This window comes from Triticum urartu, chromosome 1A (genome assembly GCF_056163025.1).
Source record: "Triticum urartu cultivar PI428250 chromosome 1A, HENAU_Tu73, whole genome shotgun sequence".
NCBI lineage: Eukaryota > Viridiplantae > Streptophyta > Magnoliopsida > Poales > Poaceae > Triticum > Triticum urartu.
Window position 1 is genome coordinate 344254694 of NC_141873.1, and position 10535 is coordinate 344265228.

At 47.5% G+C, this 10535-nt stretch overlaps 1 protein-coding gene across 1 annotated transcript; it reads left to right on the forward strand.

Annotated features, from left to right (window-relative positions):
• Positions 1-3647: 3647 nt before the first annotated feature.
• On the forward strand, positions 3648-4097 carry LOC147991153 (ethylene-responsive transcription factor ERF084-like). The gene has a single exon (XM_087538546.1). The coding sequence runs from the start codon at positions 3648-3650 to the stop codon at positions 4095-4097; it is 450 nt and encodes a 149-aa protein (XP_087394672.1).
• The last annotated feature ends 6438 nt before the right edge of the window (positions 4098-10535 follow it).

Genomic DNA, 10535 nt, shown 5'->3' on the forward strand with positions numbered 1-10535 from the left:
TATCTTGAGTCTGTCATAAATTTGTCATGAATGTACATGCATGATAAAAAACGCGGCCTACTGTGACAAACACGTATCATCACGGAAGTGTATTTTTTTTGTAGTGAAGTCCCTTTGAAGATTAAAGTGTTTATGTGGTTTGTGCATAAACAAGTAATTTTAACAAAGAATAATTTCATTAAGCGCAACTGGACAGGATCTACTAGGTGTAGTTTCTGTCATCGGGATGAGAATATCAAGCACCTCTTTTTTGATTGCTCGTTGGCGAGAGTCTTATGGCGCACCGTGCAAATTGCCTTTAACATTACTCCTCCGAATTCGGTCGGTACGTTATTTGGAACGTGGCTTGTTGGGATAGAGTCCGAAACAGCTAGACACATTCGTGTAGGAATATGCGCGTTGTTATGGGCAATTTGGAACTGTAGAAATGATTTGGCTTTTAACAGAACAACAACTATTCATTTTTTGCAGGTTTTATTCCGAGCTACTGCGCTGATCCATATGTGGTCCTTACTCACTCCGACGGAGGCCAGAGAGCGTTTGGTTACTGGATCTGTCTGGTGGGAGATGGTAGCGCGGGATATCTTCAACCGGTTTGGATGACGGTTATGTAATAGGATAGGCAATTAGTTTTCCTATCTTTTGTTATGCCAGCCGGTTGTGGCTCTTGGGAGTTTTGTTCTTGGCGTTGTGGCTCTGTGTGAGCTTGCCGTTTTCTTTTTTGCTTTGAGACATTAAGACCTTGTTGAACCTCATTTTTATTTATATATGTGGTTGTATGCATCGTTCTGATGCAGAGGCCGGGGTGTCCCTTTTTCAAAAAAATGCTATTATATTATGTTCAATAGGTATTTTATAATCATACAATAATGATCATATGTATTTTCAGTTTTAGTTCTTTATTAATCAAAATATTTTTTTGTGTATGATCAGATCTCATTGAAATAAATTGCAAAAAAAATCCAGAACCACGGTCAACAAATCACCCTATTAAGAGCATTTTCAATAGAAGATGTAGATGTAAAATAACTAACCTTTATATCATGAAGGCCAAAAAACATTGCTCCAACAGATAATATAGAAGCAAAGAAGATTGCATCACCTCCTCCAAGTGATGTAAAAAAACAACACTTGGAGATGCAAATTTGCATCTTGTGATGTAAAACCGCGCAGCGCGCCAACCGCCCACACGCTACTTCATTTTGTTTCCACCCGCCCGGCCGTGTGCCGCCTCCTCTCTGATCGGCCCACCACGTGACTCCGCCGTCGCCTTGCCGCCAAATCCGCCGCTCCACCACCCCCGCCGTCGATTCTGCCGCTGCTCCGCCGCCGCCCGCCTCCAAATCGATCGACAACCACTTTTTCGCCGCCGAATAGCTGTCGTCGGATTCGAGCTGCAAACCCACCACCACGCCGCCACCGCTTTTCCGCCGTCTGACTCGACCTTCTCGTGCCCCAAGCTGCCGCCCCGCAGCCACCAATCTGACGCTCAATTCACAGCCGCGTCGCCGCCCGATTTGAGCTCCTGTTGCTACCGGATTAGAGCCGCACACCCACCACCACGTCATCGCCGCTTTTCTACCGCCAGACTCAACCTTCTCGTGTCGCACGGCCGCCGACCCACCACCACCAATCCGACGCTCGATTCACAGCCGCATCGTCGGCCATTCGAGCTCCCGCCGCCGCATACAACCTCCCGGCTCTTGTTGCTCGGCCGCTGGTGCTCCTGCAGCCACCGCTTGGTCCGCCGGCGCTCCTACCGGCTCTCATCGCTCGGCCACTAGCTCTCTTGCAGACTAGTTTTACATCTTCAAATACATCATTTGTTCGAGTTAGACTTTTACATCATCAATATATATCATCTGTTGGTGGAGTTGCCTTTTTTTTTAAGATGTAAAATGCACTTTTTGATGATGTAAATTACATAACACGTAGTTTTATATTTTTAAATTATATAACATGTAGTTTTATACCTAAATTATATAACACGTAGTTTTATACCTTTAAATGATATCGAGAGAAAAATTGCATCATGTATTGGAGAGGCTCTAACATGCAGCACAGGCACATGATGAGACATAGGAGTACTGTACGCTCGTTCAATTAAAGCAGCATTTGCGTTTGCATCGTTTACATATGTATAGGGTCTATATGTACTGGAGCTGGGAAAGGACCACAGACAACCGCACGCCGCGTAGCCGACATATTCTTCGTAGCAGCGTAGCACTAGTCAACGCCCCTGCATTATCCAGCAACTCGTACAATACAAACTCCTCTTCAGAGAGCCATTAGCTGGTCGGAGATCGTCTTAGCCACCGTTGGAGCACTACATTATTTAGCTCACCAAAGGATAAAAAGTCTTGGGACTGAAACTACTACTGAAAATAAAGATTGCTCGAATTCACAAGTAAACTGAATCGAGGGCAGAGTACCGGCTAGTACGGCACCGGATCCCGAGCCCTCCCGGGATCTGGTCGTGTAGGTGAGCTGCCCCGGGAGGAAAGCTGAGACGGGCAGATTGCGTAGGTGAGCAGGCGCCGGAATCCGGAGCCCCCTGTGTTGTCGTATACCCTGCACCTGTGAGTGTACCTGAATATGCGTCACAGCGTCAGTGTAAAGCTCCAGCCGGAGTCAAATTCTTCCTGGATTTAGGTGGCAGCGTAACCTCTTCGGCATGCGGAAGTTGTCGCCGGACTTTTTAGTCCCCGGTGGAAAGAGACGGTGAGCTGACCGTGCAAGGAGATCAACGATAATTAAATTGCCATATGTGGGCAAGGCTTGGTGGTGTGGTAGGCCGATAAGTTGCAGGATTTGGAGAATGAATGGATGATGGATCAAAGTGGAGACTGTGCACGTGATCCATGCGTGGAGGAGCATGTGTACGTGTTGCGTGCAAGGAAGCAGATGCGATGGTGGTAGTTGTTTAGGCAGTTGACATTGCGCGCAGGGCAGTGGTGTTTGAGTCAACACACGAAAAGCACCCAAGGGAAAATGTGATACTCGCAGTGAAGAGACCCTAGAAGAAGAAACAGGAAATTGAAGAAAGCCGTTGGCCAATGCTACGCCATACAGTGACGATCATGGCTGTTTTCCTGCTGATCGCCTGATCAGTGCACACATATTCGTCATTTCTGTTTCTTCCGAGTCACTACATAATTATCCATGCTTTGCGAGGGTGCTAAATATTCTAATGTGGTACTCCGTGATTTTTTTTTGAACACCGTACAGAGGCAAGCGTTCATATACACGCGCATACACTCATCCTATGAACGCACACACGCACACATTACCTCTATGAGCACCTCCGAAAAACTGAGCCGGTATATCATCTTAAAATTTACGAAGTCACCCTAGGCACCTCGTCGTCGAGGTGAACGTCTCCTCCCACTAAATGCGCATCGCCGGAAATCCTGAAATAAATTCAGGAAGAAATGCGAGCACTAGGACTTGAACCCTGATGGGTTGGGATACCACAATCTCACGAAGAGCATCTTCAACAGTGGTTGCAAAAAACGCGCGCATGGTAAAATGAGATTTTAGCTCGCGCGGGGCAGTTTCGCGTGCTCCAGCAGAGGCGGCAAACTCGTGCGTGCGGGAAACGATTGCGCGTGCTAGATTTGGCACACCGTGTCCGGCGCGCCTACAAAATGCAGCGCCTTCTGCTGCTCTCTCCTTGCTCCCTCTACCTCTTTCTCTCCTCGCCGCCGACACGCCACCACCGCGCCACCATGTTGCCGCGCCGCCAGGGAGCTTCGGGCTACCGCGGCGTCCGCGTGTGTTCGTCCGGCACCTACTCCGCCGAGATTCGGTCCGGCGACGTGCGCCTCTGTCTCGGAACCTTCGACACTGCCCAAGAGGGCGCCCGCGCGTACGACGCTGCGGCGTGGCGCCTCTGGCGGTCCCGTTGGGACATAAACTTCCCGGACGTGGCGACGCGGGAGCGGGCGCAGGAGCTAGCGTCTCCCCCACGGCTTATCATCGACGAGGATCGTCGCGAGAACCGTAGGCGGGAGCGCCGTCTCAGCCTGGCCGAGATGGACGAGGAAGCCATGGCGCTGTGGCGCCAACGCTTCCCTCAAGACGTCATCAACGAGTAACAGTTTTTCGCCGAGAGGAGGGCAGATAGGGAGGAGAGGAGGGCGGAGCGAGCCGCCTATCGCGAGGACAGGCGAACGCGGAAGGCGGGCGCTAAATTCAACATCGCACTAGGAGATTGATGCGGAGCATCCTACGATCATCCACATGTACACTCGAGCATACGCCATTGGACCTAAGGTGAACTCGCTCCTTTACGAATCTTCCCTTTCCGCATGTAAGACATGGATGCTACTTCAAGCGCGGACCTTGTGCATACTCAGGTACACCCGAGGAGACCATGGAGAGCCCAAGGACCAAGGCCATGCGTGCGCGGAAGCGAAGGAAGGAGAAGGAAGAAGAAGGAAGAAGAGCCAGCTGCCACAGCGGCCGGACATCCGACCCTTGCCCCGAAAATCCGGCATCGGCTATCCAGAGAACACCGGAAATGACCAGCGCAGCCCGGACATCTGGACATCACCCCGGACATCCGGCTCCTCCCGAAGTCTCGGGCATCCAGCCCCTGCCCCGGAAATCCGGCCCCTCCATCACCGAATGCAACTGGAAGACCCAGGCCAGCCCGGACATCCGGCCCATCGCGAAGCCCCGGACATCCGCCCCTCAGCCCGGACATCTGGCGCCTGTCTGCGCACAGTGAACGGGCCAAGGGCCCATGTATCCCCCGTCTCACTTACCCCTTCGTGGGCTAACACTATATATAGACCCCCTCCTCCTCCTAGTTAGGGTTAGCAAAGTAGTAGCTCATTAGAGATAGAGCTTTGCTCATCCATTACGGATCTACTCCACGAGGGAGACCGCGGCCCCTCTTCGGAGAAGATCCCCTTGGATTCAAGACCCCCTTTTGGGTGGCCCCATCAAGACCTTCTTTGGAGAAGAACCGGTTACCGTGTATCGTTCCTTGTTGATCGTGGATCATGTATTTCCCTTTGTGTTCATGGATCTAGCACATGTGTGATCATACTTGTTGGTTTGAATGTTTGTCTTGTGTTCCCCTTTGTGATTTCCCCTCGTGTTTCCCCTCATGTTCTTCGTGTTCTTCGCGGGATCCGCCTCTTTCGTGAAAGATTGGCCATCTAGGGTTCCACCCTACATCATCTTGGTATCATGAGCCACGTTGATCACGATTTTGCAGCCTTCCCTCTTTGTTTTCTAGCCTAATTTTGTTGATTTCGTCCTAAATTCGAAAATCCCCACCAAAAATAGCCCCCCAATTTTTTGTGATTTGTTTGTTTGATGATGTTTTGTTGATTTTGATCCATGGATTCATTGGGTCTTGAGTAGATCTAGCTTCTCCCCACTTTTCTCCACCTTCCATCCACAAAATCTGTCAAATTTTGCCCCCAAAATCATCAATTTCCGCCCCAAATGAGATCTGGAATCGTCGGGCCGGACATCCGGGCCCCAAGACGGACATCCGGCTCCTGGAGCATAAAATCCGCACGGTTCTAGACATCAGCCCCCGGATATCCGGCCCCCAACCCCAGATGTCCGGCCCCTGGCAACCCAGTCTGTCCCGTTTCACCGTTTTGACCATAACTAATTCATCCGGAGTCCGATTTTGACGTACTTTAGCTCGTTGAGAAGCTCTTGACATCCTCCTTCCCACAAAATATTTCCAACACCATTTGACTCCATCAAAATGTTGGCACTTTGGCATCTTTACCTAGGGCTTCCACCATAACTTCCGCAAAACCACCATAGCCTTCCGCAACCTAACTGATATTGATCCCCATAGCATTTGAGGTTGTTTGAGTTGCGATTTGAGTATCCTAAGGTGTTTCAGCTACTTAGGGACGATTGCTTCTGCATCAACCACCACCACCACTTCCGCATAGGCTTACCCACCATACACTTCCGCCAACCCAATTTAACCCAGTTTTGTTAGTGTTGTGAGTTGTGCCTCCTAAGGTGTTTCGGCTACTCTGACACTGTGTATAGTCCACCACATTACCCTCCATTTCCGCATTGCGTACTCCACAACCCATCATTGCCATTCCGCAATTCCATTCAGCTTCCATAAAACCACCACCACATCCCGCTACCACCATTTGACATTCGACATTTGAGATTTTGAGTTCGTGGTTTTTCCGTTTCCTAAGGTGTTTCGGCTACTTAGGGACGAGTCTCCATCACCTTGGTATCTACATCAAGAACACCGCCACTCATCATCACCGCGGATGGTAACCTCCATATCATCTTGGTATCGTGGCATCCCTCCATTGTATATCCCCTTGCCATTGCATTGACAACCCATAGCCCATTTTGCGTCACTTGCCTATTGAGACTAGCCATTTGAGTATTGCCGGCAACGTTACTTGTGCACATTAGTGATCTACACCTCCCATTGCATACATACCATATCATTTTGGTATCATATCATGTCGTGTGCCTCAAGTTTGTTCTCGCATATACACAATTGCTATCTTGATTTGTGCATTTCGCATTGTGGCCATATATAAAAAAAAGAATAAGCTTTTAAGAAAAAGAGAAAGAGCAAAGAAGCTTGTAAGCAAGTGCCATAGCATCATACCACATTGCATATAAGATTGTCATATCTGGTCATCTTGGATCATACCACCGGACCATACATACATATCATACTTGGGATAGAAGTTTATCCATTTTGCATCTTATAGGTTGTGCACAAGTGTCGTATCCGCCTATTGAGCAATCGTGCTAGCGTCTCTCTTGAGTTGTGCAACACGAGCGTTTTCCGTGGATTCCACATTTTGTGCTTATCCTTGGTTGCATGACCCCATTTATCTATCCGTGTGTGAGTTTCCGTGTGCCACCCATATTGCTCTTGGTCTACTTGTTTCACTTGCGAATTTGTGAATCTCTTTCAACATTATTGACTCTTGCTAACACTTTGCATCAAATTTTTGTGCCACTATTCTCACCGAGCTCCACCATAAGCCTTATTTGTGTAGGTGTGAGAAACCGACATGAATTGGTACCAATTGTGCTATTTCCTTGTTACATCATTGAGTGATCATTGATCCATCTTCAACATCGGTCAAGGTACATTTGGTATAGTTCTCCTCCTTTCTCCACTCATATTTGCTCGAGTATTGTGATGGATAGGCAAGGCATTTCATCTCCGGTCTTCCACAACAACGATGACGTGAACAACTACATCAGCAAAGCGTCAATCTTCGATCTACAACGACAAATGCAAGGTGCACAATCAAGATTGAGAGAGCGCATCGAGAACCTCTCCATCGACATTTGTCACTCCAAAGCAAGGAAAAGGGACTACATCTACAACAAGCTTTCCGCACAAAAGGAGGAGCAAGATGCAAGGATGGAGGAGATTCGCACCTTGTTGATCAACCGTTCTTCCCCTTCATCATCCTCAAGGCGGCGACGTTCAAGTCACAAGTCTTCGGAGTGCAAAAATGATGCAAGCCCAAGTCGTCCACGTCAACATCTCCATGGCGACCACCATCACGTTCGTGATCCACATCGTCATGAAGGGAAAGTCACTTCCAAGCATCATGTGCACGACGACGACGAACGCCATCGAGCTCAAGCATGACAACGACACCATCATCATGAAGATGCTCGCCAAGCGCAAATGCACAAGTCCCAACAAGCCCTACTTCACGCCAAGGTCAACCTTCATGAGCATAAGAGAAGATCGCGAGACGAGCACCACCAAGATGGAGCTACGGCTGCACCAACCACTTCGGCATCTTCGCCAAGTGTTCTCAAGGCATCTTCGCCTTCGGATGTACGACATATTCTCCTACTTCCCATGAGTTCGCCTACATCGACATCTTCACCAACGAGGCGACCACCTACAAGTGAGGGCGGCACTTCCATCTTCGGAAGCCCCTCAAGGAAGATGGCCGAGCATGGGAAATTCCCATCGGTCATGGAGACGAGCTACGAGGTGCCACATCATATGGGCCTCCAACAACAAGACGATGACAAGAAGGTCGCGCAAGGGCCATCCCCTTCGACCACGGCGACAAGCATGAACCTCTTCAACTACATGAAGACGGCGCCCAAAAGGACTCATTCTCCGAGTCATGCTACGAGACCACAAATGAGACCTTATCTTTGGTCTTAGAGGAAAGTGACGATGTGTCATTTTCGGCCTTCATCCACAGCTATGACTATGACATGATTGAGCATGGAGACATTTGCACCTACATCTCTCCGACACCCACATATGATGAGATGTCCCAATTGCCATGTAAGGAGAGCCACCACCCCATGAGTGATATGAGTGACTCCACCATATGTGATATTGAGTGCATTTCCTATGAGAGGATGAGTGTGACCACCACTAGCCCCACACATGAGAGCATGCCACACACCCTATGTGAGGTTGAGAGCCATTTGAGTGACTCCACCCACCATACGAGTGAGAGCATCGAAGAGGGAGTGAGTGAGCCACAACACTTAGTGAGTGAGGTGGTTGACACGACATGTGAGGCCATTATGATTTCTAACGACTTACCCTCTATTCCGAGTGTATTTTCTTCTTTGGTGCTAGGTCTCCTACAAGACGACATGCCTACCCTCGACGAGTCCATACCTCCAACGACGATGATGGCCATGGTGGACGATGATGCACCCCCACATGGTTCCATCAAGATTAAGATGACCGCGACTTGGTCTTCGACACCTCACCTACAACACATGAGCGATGCTCCAAAGGTAACATAGGTGATGGTGTTTCTCTTGTCCCACTAGTGGACTATCTCATCAATGATTGTTTGCATGATGTTGGTCCACCTATTCCCATGCTTCATGCTAGTGCGAATTACTCATGTCATGACTTACCCATTTATGATGAATATGATGATGAGCATGTTGATTTGCCTAGTTGTGATGGTATGCTCCACAGGATATCTTGTGAAAATTCTATCGGTCAAGTCATGTTTGAAAATCCTTTAAACTTGTCATATGCTATGAGTGAGATCTCCCATATTGCATCATTTCAATCTCAACATAGTAACTATGCATGCCCCATTAAAATAAATCATATTTGCACTTATGGCATAGATGACGAGATGATGGTCATTGGCTTTTGTTTTTCATGTGATGATATTGCCATGCTTCCTTTACATGATTTGTGCAATTCATCTACTATACCATACCATGATCACATAGAACCAACTATGCTTTGTTTTGGATGTTGTCAATATCCTCCATGTGATGTTTCCATTAATGCTCATGAGGAGACCCCCATAGTTTCCTCATACATATTAGCAGATTTTGACGCATTCCATACCTTGCATGATTCTCATAATTGCTTGCACCATATTCATTCCACACATAACAATGCTCTAGATATTTCCCATGATGCATTACACAACTTGAGTATCCATTATGCTATACATAACAACAAACCTATCATGATGGATGACATGTTTCTATATCATGCATCTCATTTCTTTGAGCATTGGCTATTTTGTGCTAATCAACACATGCACATATGCATCATAATGGATGATGTGTACATATACCACACACACACACTCAATTTTCCCTTTGCCTTTGTTTTGTGTAGGTACTCACGTATACTCGTCAACCTCTCAATCCCAAGAGTTGACGAAACGATCTCTTAAGAGCAACGACGATTTGGGATCATGTGGACTATCCTTACCACCAATCCCTTCGCGCAAGGACTACACACATCTTTTCTACTTGGCTCTCACATGGCTATGGGCTATTTACCACTTGTCATCTTATGCCCATTCTATCGTGTTCACTTTGCATGTTATGCCTCTTTACATGATTTTGCCATGCAATTGCGACCCTTGCTTGCATCTACCCATGATTCACCATTTTACTACTCATATGTGTATTTGCATGCTTGTTGGAGATCCTTGTTGCTATTGCCATGTTTACCATGTGCCTCATGCTATTGTTGCTTGTTGTGTTGGGAGATTCATGATGTCCCATTGCTATTTACATATGGCTCTCACCAATACATTGATGATATTTTGCTCATATCTTGCTTTCATGCTTGTGATATGTCATGTGAATTATCCATGCACACTATTTGCACCCATGACATGCTTGCCATGATCCCTTCTAGTACGTTGCGTCTTCGCACTACTAGCTTGCTTGACTTAATCACTATGATTGCTTTCTTTGTCGCATCACCCATGTTCCACTATTACTCGCTTTCTTGGGTTGATGACATATATGCTCTTGCCTCTCACATGATTTGTCTTGATCATTGTCTCTTCTCTCCATTAGTTGCATCCCTCATATCACCTTGTATTGAGTGCCAACTTGCTATGCTTATTGATCATGGAGACTTGGACATATTCCATGTGATTCATACTTGTTTGATTGAGCCTATTGTATTTGGTTGTTCTCACATCATATGCCTCCATACTATGAAATGCTCCTTTGTCCTTTCTTATGATGAGCATGATGCATACACTTGTTGGGTATCTTACCACATGAATGATAGG

Bases quoted from the DNA above. Each gene is read 5' to 3' on its own strand.
- LOC147991153 (XM_087538546.1), top strand. From the start codon at position 3,648: ATGCAGCGCCTTCTGCTGCTCTCTCCTTGCTCCCTCTACCTCTTTCTC.